Below are 19,463 nucleotides of genomic sequence, written 5' to 3' on the forward strand. Positions count from 1 at the left end.
CCCTGCCCCTCCCTGCCTCCCCCTTCCTCTCCTGCGAGGCGGGAGGGAGCTCTCTGCAGGGTACTCCCACCCCAGCCCGGAGGCCCTGGGCGCTCTTGCTGTCCTTCCAGCCCCAGCATTTCCCTCTTCCACCTCAAAGGGGGCCAGGCCGAGCCCAGGAAGGAACGTCCCCCTCCACTCCCATCCCTCTCACCCACCCCAATACTACGATTTCAGGTCCCCACTGCTCTCTGCCTCCCCTCTCCACCTTCCACAAAAAAAAAAAAAAAAAAGAAAACCAGAATAAACAGTTGGGCTTCTCTCCCGAGCAAATGTCGAGCCGTCTGCCCTCTGCGGTGTGCTACCGCCCGAGAGAAGTCATTCTGGTCCTGTCCTTCAACGCTTCGAATCGGAGCCCTGGCCAGTCCCAGCAGCCTTTTCCTCAACCCTGCTTCATTCCAAGCGGGGGGATGGGCGGCTCTTACAGGACGGGCCCGAGGCAAGGCTGAGGCACTGCTCGCTCATTATGAAACAGGGCAGTTCAGGGCGGCCTGGGCAGAGGCAGCGGTGGAGGGGCTGCAGCCGCCCAACCCCAGCAGCTGGGTTCCCCTCTCGGGTCACTGAACCGGGCCAGGGGATGAGACTGCCCTCATCTCCCACAGCCAACCACACCAACCTGCCTGCGGCTGCCCCTTCCAGGCTCCTCATGAGCTGCCACCTGTGCTGGGGAGTCAAGTCCCTCCTCCCTTCCCAGGCACCCACCTCTTCCTTGGCCCTTTTCCCTCACATAGATACAGCCACCCCACCCTGGCCCCATCTCCACCAAATTTGAATTCTTCCTGTTGACATTTACAGATGCTCATCTCTTCGTTAAAAACAAAAACAAAAACAAAAAACTTCCTTAATCTCACATCCGCCTCCAGTCCCCTCTCTCCTCTCCCTTCACAACCAAAGCGCTCAGCCAGTCAGCCAGGCTGTCTCCATTTCTTCACCTCCCACGCATTCCTCAACCCATTCTAAAACTGGGTTTCGCCTCCATTCCTCCACTATAAAACAGCCCTTACTACAGTTACCGGTGACTTCATGTACCAAACACTGAAGGTGTTTTTCAAGTCAGCCTTCATCTTCTCAGGTCCTGTGTTCTCTGTCTCCTTGGCAGGCTCCTTTCTTAAGGCTTGAGCTTTGGCCCTCTTCCTCTCTAACGACCCTCTCCCACTAAGCCATCTACCTAGATCCTGGTGATGTCTAAGCTCCTAACTCCAGCTTTTTCCTCTCCTTTGAGCTCCCGACGCACGCACCCAAGTGCCTCAAAGATACCTCAAGGGCTGGGTGCAGGGGCTGACACCTGTAATCCCAGCACTTTGGGAGGCCAAGGTGAGAGGATCACTTGAGGCCAGGAGTTCAAGGCCAGCCTGGACAACATAGTGAGACCCCTCCCACACACCCCCATGTCTACAAACAAATTTTTTAAAATTAGCCAGGCATGGTGATGGGCACCAGTGGTCCCTGCTACTCAGGAGGCTGAGGTGGAAGGATCGCTTGAGCCCAGGAGTTTGAGGTTGCAGTGAACCATGATTGTGCCACTGCACTCCAGCCTGGGTGACAGAACAAGACCGTCTCAAAAAAAAAAAAAAAAGTCAAATTCAGGATGTCCCAAGCTGACCCAACGCAGTCCTTTCCATCTGGTGGCTGCCTTCCAGTGTTCCTTATACTAGTGGATGGCAGCATCACCCATCTGTTCTGTAGGTCAGCAGTATCAGACATATCCTAACACCTTCCTCTTCTTCACCTCTCTATCCGGTGCATCAACAAGTCCTGTCCAATTAAGCTCCTTACAAGTCTCTTGAATGTATTCATTCCTTATTTCTTTTGCTGTCCCTAGGCCAAGCTATAGTCAGCTCACCCTGGAATATCACAGTAGTTTCCCAGCTGCTTTTGGCACATCTTCTCTTGACCTGTCCAATCTGTTTTGTGCACTGCAGCCAGAGTGATCTTTTCAAAGTGCAAATTTGACTGTTAACCCTCCTATATAAACAGTTTTCCTTTGCTATTAAAAACGTAAAGCTGGCCGGGTGCGGTGGCTCACGCCTGTAATCTCAGCACTTTGGGAGGCTGAGGCGGTTGGATCACCTGAGGTCAGGAGTTCGAGACCAGCCTGGGCAACATGGTGAAACCCCATCTCTACAAAAATACAAAAATTAGCTGGGTGTGGTGGCAGGCACCTATAATCCCAGCGACTCGGAAGGCTGAGGCAGGAGAATCGTTTGAACCTGGAAGGTGGAGATTGCAGTGAGATGAGATGGCGCCACTGCACTCCAGTCTGGGCAACAGAGCAAGATTCTGTCTCAAAAACAAAACAAAACAAAACAAAACCAACCAAAAAACCCATAAAGCTCTGCTGCCAGCCACACTGACCTCATCTCAGTTCCCCTCACCAGCCATGGTCCCTCTCGCAAAGGCTGTTGTATCAGCTTCACTCTGCCTGGACCATCCTCCTCTCCACTTGCAGGTTTATCTACTTATCCCCTACACATCCTGCCATCTGAGCTCAAGGGACTTCCTTAGGGAGAGAGACCAGGTTATATTTTCTTACTTAAATGCTTCCAGGCCAGGCGCGGTGGCTCACGCCTGTAATCCCAACAATTTGGGAGGCCAAGGCGGGCAGATCATTTGAGGTCAAGAGTTCAAGACCAGCCTGGCCAACATGGTGAAACTCTGTCTCTATTAAAAACACAAAAAAATGAGCCGGGCATGGTGGCACACACCTGTAATCCCAGCTACTTTGGAGGCTGAAGCACGAGAATCGCTTGAACCCAGAAGGCGGAGGTTGCAGTGAGCCGAGATCGTGCCATTGCACTCCAGCCTGGGTGACAGAGTGATACCTTGTCTCAAAATAAAATCTTCCATAGAACTTGTCACTCTGTAATTATACACTGAATCTCACCTCCCCTCATATAGAATTTAAAACTATTAAAATGTCTTTAGTATTCTACTAAGGTATCACAGTGCCTAGCAATAATGTTTCTTGAATGAATGAATGGTTGAAGGAAAGAAAAGGTGAAAGAGCTAATCTACCCTGTTTTTTGGGTGGTGGGGGATGGAGGGATCTCTCAGTGGCTCCCAAACCATGGGTGTTTTAGTTTATAGGTGTGGCTCTAGCTTAGACCTGCCTTCCTCTCACCTGGCCCCTGGCATGACACCTGCCTGTATTTACGCAGCCTGTGATCCGGGAGTCATCGTCTTTGTCCCCTGGAGTCAGGCAGACCCAGGAGACAGATGCCCAGGGAGCTGCAGCCTGGGGTCAGAACTAGGTCAATGTCAATCATTTAACAAACAAACGTGTCCCTGGGGGCCTCAGAGGGAAGGCAGCTTCATGGGAAGTGCTAACAAGCCCCACAGGGAAACGCACACCTGCCCAGGTTTCACTCTGCATGTTCCCCTGCAGTTCTCAGCAGTAGATCTTGGGTGTTGAGGCAGGTATGGAGCTGGCAAGCTTAGGGTAAGCTCTTTGTTCCCCAAATCCCACCTTTCTTGGCCTCAGCTCTCACCAGCAGACAGCGATAGCTCAGATTCTTCTGGATGAAAAACGTCTTCAAGGGGCATCTGTTTAGTGGCCTGGAGAGATGGAGACTCTTTCCAATTCTGAACCATCTCTCATTATTAAGAATCCACACCCTTTATTGGTACTACCCCAAGGTCATAGCACTTTTGCAAAAGCCTCTGGAGTGGGGGCTCTAGCTAATTCTTCTTCCTATTCAATAGGAAGTCTATTTTCTTCTGTGTGGGGCCTCATGGCTAAAGAGGGAAGACGCCTATATTCTTGTATAACAAGGCTTTCAGCTAAAGTTGAGATTTAGAAGCCTTCCATTTTACAGAGAAGGAAAGTGAGACCTAGAGTGAGTAAGCAACTTCACCCATCTTACACATGCCACAAAGCTAGGACAAGAATCCGTTGGTTCTGACCAAGCCTTAAGTGTGGTCTTTCATCTCCTTGACCTTCCCGTCTCTCCCATTTGGAGAGGAAGTATGTGATAGATTGTTATACTAATGAACCACCCTGCCCCCCATACATGCCCTTGCGGGATCCCTTCTGACAGTGATTCTGGGCTTAGCCATGTGACTGGCTGTGGCCAACAGGATATCAGCAAATGATGCAAGGAGAGGCTTGATAAGCACTTGTGCATTGGGAATTGCCCTCTTGGAACGCTGTCCTCAGATTCTGAGTGAAGTAGCTCAGTCTTGCCTCCTTCCAAATGAAAGACTTCACAGAACCAGAGGCCCAACAGGCCTGGATTAGTCCAGCCCCCAGCTGACGTACCAGCTGAATGCAGCCACATGGGTGAGTCCAGGTAAGATCTGTAGAAAAATTACAAGCCAACACACAGAATCCTGAAAAAATGATTCTTGTTTGGGCCACTAAATTTTGGAGTAGTCTGTTACCCAGCATCAGATAACTGACACAAACTATCTGAATTAAATCCTGGGGTCCTTGACCCTGAAGGCAGCAACCATAGGTCAACCCCGTGAACATCTCTTGCCAGTTCCCTTTCCTCACCAGGCTTCTTGTGAAGTTTCCCGAAAGCACGATGATCTCTCACTTGTGCATCTTTGCATATATTTGTCTGCAGCATTCTTTCCCTGTTCTCATGTTCACATCACACTTTAAATATCCTTTCCTCAAAGGTCTTGTCCTGACGCCCAGATAAGATTAGGTTCTTCCTCTTGCAAATCCTCAGTAGCACCTGTGCTTCTTTGTCTACCACTCACACTTTTAATCATGTATTTAATGTCTGCCTGTCCCACAGACTATGAGCTCCACCAAGGGTAGGGAGCATTTGTATTGCTTATTATCTAATTGTTACCTAGCCCTGAGTAGATGCTCTGTAATGATTTTTTTTTTTTAATTGACAGCAACTGCCTCATTCCCTGCAGTTAATTCCTATGACCCTATGGACTCTTCCTATTCTTTTTTTTTTTTTTTTTTTTGAGGTGGGTTCTCACTCTGTCACCCAGGCTGTAGTGCAGTGGCGCAATCTTGGCTCCTGCCTCAGCCTCCCAAGTAGCTGGGATTACAGGCGCCTGCCACTATGCCCAGCTAATTTTTGCATTTTTAGTACAGATGGGGTTTCACCATGTTGGTGAATATCCACCCAGGGTCCTGTGGTTCTTAGAGCAGTTATAGTGACTCCAGGCCTCCTTAGTCCCAGAACCTTGTGAGTCAGCTTCATCTGCTTTTCCTAAGTGATTTCCAGACCTGAGCTTACCCAAGGCTGAGAAAAGGGGGCAAGGAAGGACAAGAGGAGCCTAAAGTCCTCAGCGGGGAGGGGCTTATGGCCAACAGAGCACACAGCTCCTGCCTCAGAGTCCAGCGACTGGGTCCTGTCCAGGTTCCTCCCACCTTGAACAAATCAGCCAGCCCTGTGCAAATGGACTCCTTTTCCCAGCTGGCCATTGGTACCTGGGAGCAAGCTCCCTGGCGCCACTTACCCCACCTCTGGCTGGTTTTTCAAGGAGTCCCAATGTGGCTGGGTCGCCCCAAACCTTATCTAGTATACCTTTCCCCCTTTGGATGGGATGCTCCATTTCTCCGCAGCCTCTAACCCGGCTCAACTAATATTTGCCAGTGCCTCCTACTCCAATAAAACGATGGATGTCGATGGTCCAACAGTTTATGACAGTAATTTTCAAACTTTTTTTTTTCTAAAGCAGCAGAATCAGCTGGGTGCAGTGGCTCACGCCTGTAATCCCAGCACTCTGGGAGGCCGAGGCAGACGGATCACAAAGTCAGGAGATCGAGACCATCCTGGCTAACACGGTGAAACCCCGTCTCCACTAAAAAATACAAAAAATTAGCCAGGCGTGATGGCAGGCGCCTGTAGTCCCAGCTACTCGGGAGGCTGAAGCAGGAGAATGGCGTGAACCCGGGAGGCGGAGCTTGCAGTGAGCCCAGATCGCGCCACTGCACTCCAGCCTGGGCGACAGAGTGAGACTCCGTCTCAAAAATAAATAAATAAATAAAAATAAAAAATAAAGCAGCGGAATCCTTTTCCCCTTTTCCAATTGTATGCAGGTTCCTAGTGTACAAGAGAGAAAAAGACAGAGATGTTCTGTTTGAAGGGGAGGTTTGATTTCCTCTGCTTCCCTCCCCTGCCTGTGCTGGCTCTTGAGGCATCTCTTCAGCACCTTTAGCCTCTGCGGAACCCACCTGGAAAACCCATGCTCCACAAGGTATCACAGCAGCTATTCGCCACCTGTTTTTCATGGTCAGACAGTAAGTCCTTCCTGTTATTTAACCTTGTCCCACCCACAGGTTACAGTGGCTTGAATCTTCTCTTGCTCTGTCCTCAGTTGAAAATGAAGCTGACCATGGCACCTGTGTCACGCTCAGCACATGGGCTTGTTTATTCAAGCCATTGGGAGATGCTAGAACTCACTCCTTGTCCTACCTGTCAAAACCTCCACAGGCCTTGGAAAAGAGTAAGTGGTAGGGCCAGGCACAGCGACTCACGCCTATAGTCCCAGCACTTTGGGAGGCTGAGGTGGGCGGATCACTTGAGGTCAGGAGTTTGAGACCATTCTGGCCACATAGTGAAACCCCGTCTCTACCAAAATATATATATATATAAATTAGCCGGGTGTGGTTGTGCGCGCCCATTGTCCTAGCTACTTGGCAGGCCGACGCTGGAGAATTGCTTGTACCCAAGAGGTGGAGGTTGCAGGGAGCCGAGATCGCGCCACGGCACTCCAGCCTGGGCAACAGAGTGAGACCGTCTCAAGAAAAAAAAGAAAAAAGACTAAGTGATGAGATTCACTGACCTTGAAAGACCAAGCAAGAGGACACCCAGCCTACAGTGGGCAGCAGAGAGGGTGGCCCCAGAGTGACAGCAGCTCAGGAAATATGGTGACAGAGGATAAGTTGGCATGGGAGGAGGCAGAGCTTGGCCAGTTTGCTCTGAGGAAAAGGACCTAGGAGTCCCAGCTCCCCCATGTCAGAATCCCCCCAGTTCTGCTGATTTCCTCATTCTCCCCAGCACAGCCCAGCTCTCCTATTTTGGGAAACACCTGGCTATAGTACCCAAGGCTGCGGTACTAAGGATGTACTCAGGTGCTGTCGCATCCTGCCAGGAGAATCTCAGGGCAGCTCCAGAACTCAGAAAATGTTCTGGCTCCTTCCCAGAACTCTCCCCTGCCCAGGCACCTGAAAGAGAAGCCTCCCAGGAGAGACAGAAGTTAGTCATTAGGTATGGGGGCTTCCCTGGGAGGTGTTTCTCTTCCTGGATTTTCTTTTTTTGAGATGGAGTCTTCCCCCTGTCGCCCAGGCTGGAGTGCAGTGGCATGATGTTGGCTCACTGCAACCTCCGCCTCCTGGGTTCAAGCGATTCTCCTGCCTCAGCCTCCTGATTAGCTGGGATTACAGGCACGTGCCACCATGCCCAGCTAATTTTTGTATTTTTGGTAGAGACAGGGTTTCACCACGTTGGCCATGCTGGTCTTGAACTCCTGACCTCAGGTGATCTGCCTGCCTCGGCCTCCCAAAGTGCTGGGATTACAGGTGTGAGCCACTGTGCCTGGCCTCTTTCTGGATTTTCAACTGGAATTTTCTGCCCAGCCCTTTATTGGAGAGGCCCAAGAAGGGTTCCTGACCTTCCACCTTAGTGCTTTTAGAGAGAGCACAGTCTTTCTCAATGCCCCCTCACTCCCAGCTAAACTCTTCTTTACTGGTCTGGGGAGTAGAGGAGAGGTTTGGAATGACAGGATGAGGGCTCCAGCAGGGGCTTGTGTGCAACCCGAGGCCCAGTCCAGGAAAGCCAGTTGTGGTCGCAGCGACTGGGTAGGCAACTTATGGAGCCGGGGTCTTGCTGGCTTTGTCTAATTTGGAGGGTGGTTCTTTGAGCTCGATGGTTTTCAACCTTTTTATTGTAAAAACTATTTTAAAAAAAAATATAACCCAGAAGTCCACTGTATAAAAACAATAAAAGCAAAGTTATCCTGGGAGGCTCAGGAGATTTGGGGCAGGGGGATGGGGATGGCTTGGTGACAGGAAGGGTGGGGATCTAGAGTGTTGACTGCTCCCAGCCTTCTCCCTCACCGCTGAGGTCCCTTTACAGAACCCTGCCAAGCAGGGAAGGAGAGGAAAAAAAGAAAAACCACCTGGTCCTTCTTGGTTTCTGGGACTCTGAGCCCTCATAGTTTTCTACTGCTCTGATCATTTTCTCTTGCTCCCTTGTCTATACCTAATATTCTTTCCCTAATCATTTTTCTCCTTTGCCTCTCTGTTCCCTCAAAGAACAAGTCTATTTTTTAACTTGGCCTCTCTGTGGATGAGTCCTGTCTGCCTGTCCAGTTCTACCTTCTCTCCAGATTCCCACTGTCAGCTGGTGGCTGAATACTTCCACGAGGATGACGCACTAGCATCTCAAAGGCATGTCCCAGATCGTAGAACACAGGAAGGAAAGGCCCCGGTATTTGAACCCCTACTCTGTTCTTCTTAACAGAATCACTTTGGACAAGATACTTAGTCTCTCTGGGTCTCAGTTTCCTTATCCCTGAAATAGGTATGCTAATACCTATCCCTTATAATTAAAGCAGAATAATAAACATGAACTTTGGTAAACTATATTGTGCTTCCTGGCTGGGTGCGGTGGCTCATACCTGTAATCCTAAGACTTTGGGAGGCTGAGGCGGGCGGATCACTTGAGGTCAGGAGTTTGAAACCAGCCTGGCCAATGTGGTGCAACCCCCATCTCTACTAAAAATACAAAAAAATTAGCTGGGTGTGGTGGCGGGCACCTGTAATCCCAGCTACTTGAGAAGCTGAGGCAAGAGAATCACTGGAACCAGGAGGTGGAGGTTGCAGTGAGCTGAGATCGCGCCACTACACTCCAGCCTGGGTGACACAGTGAAACTCCATCTCAAAACAAACAAACAAAAAACTATATTGTGCTTCAAAACTTTCCCCTGTTGCTTTGTTCCCTGACAAAAAGTCAGAGAGGTTAAATAAAGCCATCATCTCCTCTTCCCTCTCTCTCACCCCATACATCTCATCAAGCGCAGAGAATAACTGGTTAAACGATGGATGAATGCTGATTCCTCCTTTCTACCCTCACTGCCACCATCCTCTTTCAGGCCCCTGTATCCTGAGATCCTTGTTTGCATGTCTAGAGTCATGATGCCAGACTCTCCAAGTCATTCTGCACACTGAAGCTGTTTTCCTGGAACTAAAATTAGACGATATCATCCCTCTTCTCGTATACCTACAAGGATTCCTTACTGTTTGCAGAATAAAACCCAAAGTCCTGTCAGCCCCATAGCATCCCCACCACGCCTTCTGGCTTCTCACCATAGTTCACGCTTTTCTTTATGAAGTGCTCCTCCTCACCACTCTCCATATTGCAAAGCTTTCTCCTCTTTCGAGGCTTTATTCAAATACCTCCTTTTCGGCTAGGCGCGGTGGCTCATGCCTATAATCCCAGCACTTTGGGAGGCTGAGGTGGGTGGATCCCTGGGCAACAGAGCGAGACTCCCTCTCAAAAACAAAAACAAAACAAAACCCTCCTTTTTCAGCAAGCTGTGCCTAATACCATGTCAGAAGTAGCTGCTTCTCTCTGTGCACTTCCAAGATCCACTGTTTCACTATTTGTACCAAATGCATTTGGTTTTGTGTAATATTTAGGTATTATGTCTATGTCTCACATCAGATTGTGAGCTGTCCAAGGGCTAAGACTATGGCATCATTTTTCTCTTCTACACACAGTAGGTAGGTACTCAACAAATATCTGTTAAACTGAATTGACTATCACCAAATTTCACTCCTAACAGTTACCTTATTATCCTATGTTTGGTCAGTGATGCTCATAATATCAAAATGAGATAACATCCTTTTATTTATTTATTTATTTATTTAGAGACAGGGTGTCACTCTGTCACCCAGGCTGGAGTGCAGTGGCGCAATCTCGGCTCACTGCAACCTCCGCCTCACGGGCTCAGGCGATTCTCCTGCCTCAGCCTACTGAGTAGCTGGGTTTACAGGCATGCACCACCACACCTGGCTAATTTTTGAATTTTTAGTAGAGTTGGGGTTTCACCATGTTGGGCAGGCTGGTCTCCAATTCCCAACCTCAGGTGATCCACCCGCCTCGGCCTCACCTGAGTGCTGGGATTACAGGCGTGAGCTGCTGAACCCGGCCCTTTCGTTTAAAAGAATAAGAATACTTTCTCCAAGAGCTACAGTTCTGCATTTACAACTGCCTGTCAACAGTTCTGTTTAGAGGCTTGCAGCTTATGTATTCATTCACTCAATGTTTTTTAGGTGTATGTTCTGAGCTTGGCATTGTTATAGATTATTATAACACAAAGAGAGGATACTGCAAAATAAATAAATAAAATTAAAAAGACATTGTCCTTAAGAGCTTGAAGTTTTGTTTGTTTGTTTGAGACAGAGTCTCGCTGTGGAGTGCAGTGGTGCAATCTCAGCTCACTGCAACCTCTGCCTCCTGGGTTCAAGCAATTCTGTCTCAGCCTCCCGAGCAGCTGGGATTACAAGCGCCTGCCACCACACCTGGCTAATTTTTTTATTTTTAGTAGAGACAGGGTTTCACCATATTGGTCAGGCTGGTCTTGAACTCCTGGCCTCAGATGATCCTCCTGCCTTAGCCTCCCAAAGTGCTGGGATTACAGGTGTGAGCCACTGTGCCTGGCCAGAGCTTGAAGTTTTATGAGAGAAACAAACACAAAAACAGTTGTAATACATTACAAGTGTAGTAATGGAGATATCAGGAGGTGTAATGGGAGAATGGAAGAGGGATGCTTGTGATAACTTCTTCTTCCCCAAGACAAATGGCACAGTAGGAAGAACAAGGATGAAACAGATCTTAACTTACTGGCCTTCTACCTGGCCAGTGGTTTAAACTTTCAACCCCATTTCTTCTGCTAGACACTGTGAGTGATAAAGACCTTTTTTTTTTCTTTTCTTTTTTGGAGACAGGGTCTCTGTCATCCTCTGACAAGCTGGAGATTGCAGTGGTGCAATCACAGCTCACTGAAGTAAAGACCTTTTATATATTGCAGGAATTGCTGTAAGGGACAAACTAATAGGAGGCTAAGGTGGAAGTATCACTTGAGCCCAGAAGTTGGAGACCAGCCTGGGCAACATAGTGAGACAATTTGAAAAAATCAGCTGGGCCTGGTGACATGTGCCTGTAGTCCAAGTTACTCAGGAGCCTGAGGCAGGAGGATCACTTGAGCCCAGGAGCTATGATTGTGCCCCTGTACTCCAGCCTGGGCAACAGAGAGAGACCCTGTAATTAATAAACAAACAAATAAATTTGTATACAAGTACTATAAGCCATCCCCTCCTGCCACCTTTCCTATTCCCACAGTCTTGTTATCCTACAGTTCACCCCAGATCAGAATCTCAAAACCATCTTTGATGCCCTCTTCCTTTCCCTTCACACCAATGTCACCAAATCCTTCCCACCTGCCCTGGCACGTTCTCTGCATCCTGCCCTTCCTTTCTCTTTCCATCTTATGGCAGCCTCATGCCCTCCTTGTCATAGAGGGCCTCACACCTGGACTGTTGTGACAGCCCCCTGTGCCTGTGTCTTTCAGTCCTATTCTTTTTATTTTTATTTATTTTTTGAGACGGAGTCTTGCTCTGTCACCCAGGCTGGAGTGCAGTAGCGCAATCTCAGCTCACTGCAACCTCTGCCTCCCGGGTTCAAGAGATTCTTCTGCCTCTGCCTCCCGAGTAGCTGGAACTACAGGCACGCGCCACCACACCCAGCTAACTTTTGTATTTTTAGTAGAGACGGGGTTTCACCATGTTGGCCAGGTTGGTCTCGAACTCCTGACCTTGTGATCCACCTGCCTTGGCCTCCCAAAGGGCTGGGATTACAGGCGTGAGCCACCACACGCAGCCCCCACTCTTTTTAAAATTCAGATGTCTCTTCCTGAAAGATTGCTTTCTTCATGTCATTCCCCTGCCCCAATAAATTCAGATTTTCCCTTATATCTGAAGGCCAAAGTCCAAACCTTATAGTCTCACATTTAAGCTTTATGGCTATTTGGCTCTATTTTATTTACCCAAACTTATCTGGTCTTAGCGTAAACCTGTAATATTAACAGGACTGGCTCTCTATTGTCTCCTAAACAACCATGCTTAAGCCCTAACATCCATAACTCATCCTCTCATTCACTGTGGCCTCTCCCAGTTTTAAGGGGGTAGGGTGGGAAGGAGCAGACATGGACATACGTGTAACGTGCAATTACAGTACAGTGGGATAGTATGGTGCCATCTGCCCCCTGATAATAGCCTGCCACTCCTGTCCATCCTTCAAGACCATGCTCAGAGCACATGTCCCTGGTGCGGCTTTCCTGGATGAGTTTATCACTTTCTGAACACCTGTGGCACTCACTCTCTGCACTCCTATAAATACATTATTCTCTTTTCTTTTCCTTTTTTTGAGACGGAATCTCGCTCTGTCACCCAGGCTGGAGTGCAGTGGCGTGATCTCGGCTCACTGCAACCTCTGTCTCCTGGGTTCAAGCAATTCTCCTACCTCAGCCTCCCGAGTAGCTGGGATTATAGGCGTCTGCCACCATGCCCAGATAATTTTTGCATTTTTCGTAGAGATGGGGTTTCACTACGTTGGCCAGGCTGGCCGCGAACTCCTGACCTCAGGTGATCCGCCGGCCTCAGCCTCCCAAAGTGTTGGGATTACAGGCGTGAGCCACCGCGTCCAGCCATAAATGGTTCTCAAATTTGAGGCACAAACTACGGGGCCCCACTGTCAGAGATCCTGTCTCTAGAGGTCAGGGATGGGGCCAGGGAATTTACATTTTTAGCTGATTCCAATGAGGGTTTGCAGACCTCGCTTTGAGTATATCTGCGTGGATGACCTTGTACTCGTCACTTCCGCCCTTTCACTTCCACTGTAACTCTATGTGGGCAGAAAACATGTCTTCTTGTCTCTTTGTGGATCAGCCCCCAAGCACCAGCAATTAATTGCCTAGCACAGAGAAAGTGCTCCCCAAATTTTACTTTTTCTTGTTCAGAATACAATGGCATCCAAGTTCTCATTTGGCACTTCCAACAGCCGCGCCAGGTAGGAAGAAAGGGCGTCCTTCTTACAGACAGATGGGGAGAGAGTCCAAGCCACCAGAGAGCAGAGACTGGCTGATGCAGGCTTAGTTAGAAATCATAGTGCAAGCCACACAGTTGCTTTAGTTGTGGGCTCCCTGGCACTAGCTTCCTGGACTGGTGTTGAACTTTAAGCCCACTTTCCTCTTCTAGAAAGGAACGAGGAAGGAACTGACATTTATTGAGCAATTACTCTCTGCTAAGTACTGGGCTGCAGGATGTATGCATCATTTCAGGGGATCAGGGAAGTACAGTAATGGATACCCCAGTTTTTGTTTTTGTTTTTATTTTTTCTGAGACGGAGTTTTGTTCTTGTTGCCCAGGCTGGAGGGCAATGGTGCGATCTTGTCTCACTGCAACCTCCGCCTCCCATGTTCAAGCGATTCTCCTGCCTCAGCCTCCTGAGTAGCTGGGATTACAGGTGCATGCCACCAGGCCTGGCGAATTATTTTTGTATTTTTAGTAGAAACGGGGTTTTGCTATGTTGACCAAGCTGGTCTCAAACTCCTGACCTCAGGTGATCTGCCCACCTTGGCCTCCCAAAGTGCTGGGATTACAGGATACCCCAGTTTTATACATGTAAAACGTGGAGGCCCAGGACATCTGAGTTTTTATGCCTCATTGCATAGAATAGAAGAGGCAGAACAGGCCAGACAAGGATAAAGTGACTTCATATTTGTTGGAGGTCAGTTTTGTATGCAGGTGCATTGTTCTGGGTGAAAGCACCTAGAACAATTAACCCTCACAACTTAATCCTCACAATTACCTTGAAAAGGAGGTCTCATTTCCTACTCATTTTAAAGATATGACAGTAGTTTCAGAGAGGTTATGCAATTTGCCCAAGGCCACACAGCTGAGAAGAGGAAAAGCTGTGGGTGGTAGAGCTGGGATTCGTGGACTGTCTGACCTCAAAGCTTGTGTGGGTTCTGCAGCCCCGTCCTGCATCGTGCCATGGGGTCCATGCACAGTGTGCACAGCACGTCAGTCGCAGAAACAGGAGTAGGTCCCAGGTCTCTGCATACCTGCTGCTCACTGACGATATCATCTAGCGTTCTGTTTGCTCAGGGCCTGGATTTGGCTTCTGTCCTGCCCTCCCAACTTCCCACTGGAGACTACTTCTGGGGAAGTTATGGTGCACAGGAAAGAGGATGAGAAAGTGGGGAAGACCAGGCTTTCGACTAGCTGAGAGTTAGGGCTGGGGAGCACGCACCTAGGAAGGCTGGCTTCTGTAAAGTAATTGGGAGGTGGGGGTTTGTGTTTCTCCCAGATCCAGCTGTCTGAGAAGTTCAGGAAAGTGTGGCTGTCCCCTCCGCCCACCCCAAACACACTCCCACCTTCACAGACCCTCCCAAGGACAGACTTCCCAGACACAGATCCGGAGGTGGCTCACAGATGTGCAGGATCAGATTCAAGGTGACACGCACCAGCATACACAGAACCACAGGGCTGCCCGGGCCCGGACTCCCCCACAGAGGCGGCAGATGCACACAGAGGTCAGCCACAGCACCCCACATGGAGGGCTGCTCACCCACAGAGGTGCAGAGGGTGCCACCTCCACCAGCCACCTTGAAGGTACCTTGGAGATTGTCAGGAAGGATGGGGAGGGCATACAGTGTTTTCTCCGTAACTCCCCTCTCCCCCGCCATGGAAGGAGTCCCACTCTTAAAAGGGAGCTCTGGCTCCTTTCCTACCATTTGTCCTTTCCCCAGGCTCAGTTCAGTTCCCCTCTGGACTGGGGAGGTGTGGGGTGGGGGAGGGGCTGGAGTGCAGACCGCGAGAGGGAGAAGGGGAGGAGGAGGGGACGGCAGGAGCCTGTCCAGGGCTTCCGGGCTGAGTGCAGTCAGAGGGGCCTCGACAACCTCACTTTGCCGTACCAGTGGCAGCCCAGATGGTGGGAGCAAGGTGCTGATTCAACTGCTGCCAGGATTCCTTGGTCCTGGAGGTACTGGGAACAATGGTGGGAATCAGAGGAGGGGACAAGGTTGGGTGGCCAACCTCTAGAGTGATGGGATTTGGGAGACTCGGACTGGGCCACTGTCAGAGGGGGCTGACACCTGTTATAGTGCTCCTGTGGCGGACCCTTCCTCCAGGTCAGGGTCCCCAGCTGATGTGTCTGTCTTGCCTCAAATCCTTCCAGAGGGCGTATGTGTCAGATGAGGAGCAAGGGGAACTAGGCAGCCAGGGGAGACAAGGAGGGAAAGGGGAGCTTGGGAACACTTCTGCCAACAACCACGTGACCCCCGGGGAATGGCTGGGGAGGGGTCCCTCCTGCTGTCCCCACCAGCCCATTTGAGCAGGGGCTAGCTTGAGGCATCCCCATCCTGTCTCCCCTCTGCTCATGCAGGCTGAGGGCTAAGGGCTGGCCTGACCACCTTACCGTCTGCGGGGGGCTGCCCACGGTCATCTCCACGTAGTAGCCCTGCCCCGACTTGCCCCTCAGGTTGTCCACCATCTCCACAAAGCTGCCCCTCCGGCCGGGCTCCTCGGGCTCTTCGTCGGTCTCCCGGGGCAGCCGAAGCCCCAGGGGGGCGCCCCCCAGGCCGCTGCGCAGGGGCAGCCGGATGCCGTGCTGGGTGCCGTGGGCAGGCAGCACTCCCGCGCCCATCCACAGCAGGAGCCAGGGCAGGGCTTGGGCCATGGTGGGCCCCGGCCTTCGGGCCCTCTGGGCTCGCACTGGCCCACGTCCGTCCCTGGCGCCTGCCCCCAAGTCTGGGTGGTGCTGGTGGCTTCTCAGGAGAGGGAGCTTGGGGGCATCAGGACGCCAGGGCCTGCAGGGCCTGGGCCAGCCCCCGGGTCCGGGCTGTGGAGAGCGGTCAGGGGAGATCCGCAGAGCACGGGAGCAGGGGAGAGGCTGGGATCCGGAGCCCGCTACATCGGCACGGCGGCGGCCAGCCTGGGCAGCGGGCGCGGGCTCCCGGCGGGGCTGGGAGGGGCGGGCATGGCGGGCCGGTGGCGGCTTCCCTGGTCCCCCCGGCGGGCGGCGGCGCGGGCAGGGGCAAGGGCTCCGGGCTCCTGCGGCTGCGTTGGCTGCTCAGGCCACCATAATCCAGCTCGCGGCTCGCAGCTCCCGGGCGGGCTGGGGAGGCGGAAAGACTTGTGGCGGCGGCTGTCAAAGCCAAAGGGTTTTCGCTTTTCCCTGGGATCGCTGGGAAGTGTAGTCTTCCCATGGCAGGCAATCCGGCTTCCGGGGCTGGAGAGGGGTCTGGGATGCCCTCTGCCGAGGTGGAGTCCGCCCTGCAAGGCCCTGGCGGGAAGGGCTAGACGGATGGAGAGGGGCACACCTCCCGTCTGTCAGTCTTTCTTTCCGCATGGAAGGAGCACCCACTGTATGCCAGGCACACTGCCAGGCGCTGGAGATACAGAGAGAAATAAGCGGTGATTCTACACGGGACAGTTAAGTGATTCCTGCCGCGGTGGGGTTTCACACTATACGATGTGGCATTAAGGAGTAGGGATTTGGAGGGACATCTAGGGGATCTGGGAAGACTCAGTGGGAGAAGGTGGTATTTAATTTGAGCGTTTAAAAATGGGTAGGATTTTCACGAGCAGAGATTGAGGGAGCAGGATGAAAGGGGATGGAAGAGTTTTTCCAGGCTGCAAACCAGCGGAGCAGGGTCCAAAAGGGGAAAGTGCAGTTGTCTTATTTTCTCCTGCGCCTGCGATCTGCGGGCAGGTAAGAGCCAGTGGGTGTTCTCCCATCTGAACCTGTTTGTGCCTTTGAGGCTCTACTTGCCTTGAATCCTTATGACCCCTCTGATTTTCTGGACCATCAGCCAGACTGAGGAGAAATGGCTGTTGATAGCTTTAAAGTGTTAACACTCCGAAAAGTATCTCTATATTAACTGGTAAGAGCTTAAAGCCTTGAACCAAAAGCGTTAGAGTTCTAATAGCTTAAAGGAGAAAAGACGGTATGGTTTTAACAATATATTGCTTATCAAATGTGGAAAGCCATTGATAAACTTCAGCAGTTAGTCTGATTTAATTTTTTTTAAAAATGAAAGGGAATCTTCTTTTTTCTTTTGAAAAGGAGACTCGCTCTGTCACCCAGGCTGGAGTGCAGTGGCATGGTCTCAAGTCTGCAACCTCCGCCTCCCGGGTTCAAGCAGTTCTCATGCCTCAGCCTCTGAGTAGCTGGGATTACAAGCATGCGCCACCACACCCAGCTAATTTTTGTATTTTTAGTAGAGATGGGATTTCACCATGTTGGCCAGGCTGGTCTCGAACTCCTGGCCTCAAGTGATCCGCCCACGTCGGCCTCCCAAAATGCTGGGATTATAGGCATGGACCACTGTACCCAGCCAGGAAACTTTTTAAACAAGATAACGACAACAACAACAACAACAAAAGTAGTAATAACAGGCTAAGTTACTCCCATTAAAGGCACGGCTTTGGAAAGGAAAGATCATTATCGCTACTCTTTTTTTTTTTTTTTTTTTTTTGAGAAGGCGTCTCGCTTTGTCGCCCAGGCTGGAGTGGAGTGGCAGGATCTCAGCTCACTGCAAGCTCCGCCTCCCGGGTTCAGGCTATTCTCCTGCCTCAGCCTCCCGAGTAGCTGGGACTACAGGCGCCTGCAACCACGCCCCGCTAATTTTTTGTATTTTTAGTAGAGACGGGGTTTCACCGTGTTAGCCAAGATGGTCTCGATCTCCTGACCTCGTGATCCTCCCGCCTCGGCCTCCCAAAGTGCTGGGATTACAGGCGTGAGCCACCGCGCCCGGCCGATCATTATCTCTACTCTTATCCTACACGGTTCAGACCAGTCTCATTGACTCAAAAGACAAGAAAATGGAAAAAGTGTTATATATGTTGGAAAGCAAAGGAATCATTAGTTGCAGATTATATGATATGGATAGAAAACCCTAATCAATAAGATGATTAGACACAAGTTAAAAAAATCGAAATCAAAATAGAGAAATGTATCTATGGGAATTGTAGATATGATAGAGATGGCATTCATATTAGAGGAAAATGGATGCATTATTCAAAAACTGTTGTTGGGACGTCTGGCAGCCCATTTAGAAGGAAAAAAAAACCAAATCCAATTTCATTCATCTGAAAATAAACTCCAGATAGATTAAAGAATTTAACATTAAAATAAAACTACAGGAAAAATAGAATATTTTCATGATCTTATATTGAAGAAGACCTCCCTAACAAACCCTAGAAGGTAAACAAACCCAAAAACTGGATGAATTTGATGACTTAAATATTTAAAACTTCTGTAGAATCAGAAGTATTCCAATACCACCAGTGTTCTACTTCTGGTTCAATTAGTAACTGGGAGAGCCCACTCTGGTTACTCACTTTTCGAGTCCTTTTTTTTTTTTGAAACAGTCTCGCTTTATCACCCAGGCTGGAGTGCAGTGGCTTCATCTCAGCTCACTGCAACCTCCTTCTCCTGGGTTCAAGCGATTCTTGTGCCTCAGCCTCCTGAGTAGCTGGGATTACAAGCGCCCACCACCATGCCTGGCTAATTTTTTTTTTTTTTTTTTTTTGAGACGGAGTCTCCCTCTGTCACCCAGGCTGGAATGCAGTGGCATGATCTCAGCTCACTGAAACCTCTGCCTCCTCAAGCGATTCTCCTGCCTCAGCCTCCCAAGTAGCTGGGACTACGGGCACGCGCCAGCACGCCCAGCTAATTTTTGTATTTTTAGTAGAGACGGGAATTCACCATGTTAGCCAGGCTGGTCTCTAACTCCTGACCTCAAGTTATCTGCCTGCCTCAGCCTCCCAAAGTGATGAGATTACAGGCGTGAGCCACCTTGCCTGGCCCCTTTTTGAGACTTGATTTTATCATTTGTAAAATGGAGATAATGATATTAATAGTTCAAACCCAAAAGGTAAGAATTCGATGAGACAATCCATGTAAAGCATTTAGAATGGTGTCCAGCATATTGTAAGTGCTCAATATAGGTCAGCTATTAGGATTATTACTGTTGCAACTACTGAGAAAACTGACATTTACAAAGTTAAAAGATCAGTCACAGATTAAGAAACAACATTTATCACACAATAGAGACAAAGGGCTAATGTTTATAATGTGCAAAGAGCTTCTACAAATCAATATAAATCCCAAACAACCTGATAGAAAAATGAACGAAGGGTAAGGGGAAAGAGTGAGGGAAAACAACAACAAAAAACAAAAAAGAAAAGAAAAAGAAAAATGAACAAAGAACGTGAACAGTTAATTCATAGAAGAAATTCAAATGGATGATAAACATAAAAAACCTAGAAAAAAGCTTAACTTCGTTAATAGTTGAAAGAACACAAAGTAAAACAGTAGATTCTTTGTTCCTTTTTCTTTCTTTCGTCTCCTCTCAGATTGGTAACATTTGGTATTGGTGAA

The 19,463-nt window shown here is 49.7% G+C and overlaps 1 protein-coding gene across 1 annotated transcript in view; it reads right to left on the bottom strand.

The window, feature by feature from the left end:
* BACE1 (beta-secretase 1) overlaps positions 1-16,243 on the bottom strand; it is a 30,551-nt gene extending 14,308 nt beyond the window's left edge. Inside the window, exon 1 of the mRNA XM_019036150.4 lies at positions 15,495-16,243. Within this exon, the coding sequence (XP_018891695.2) occupies positions 15,495-15,755 (261 nt within the window). The 5' untranslated portion in view covers positions 15,756-16,243. The remainder of the gene's footprint in view (positions 1-15,494) is intronic.
* Between the last annotated feature and the right edge of the window lie 3,220 nt (positions 16,244-19,463).

Source organism: Gorilla gorilla, chromosome 9, assembly GCF_029281585.2.
Source record: "Gorilla gorilla gorilla isolate KB3781 chromosome 9, NHGRI_mGorGor1-v2.1_pri, whole genome shotgun sequence".
In the NCBI taxonomy this organism is placed as follows: Eukaryota; Metazoa; Chordata; class Mammalia; order Primates; family Hominidae; genus Gorilla; species Gorilla gorilla.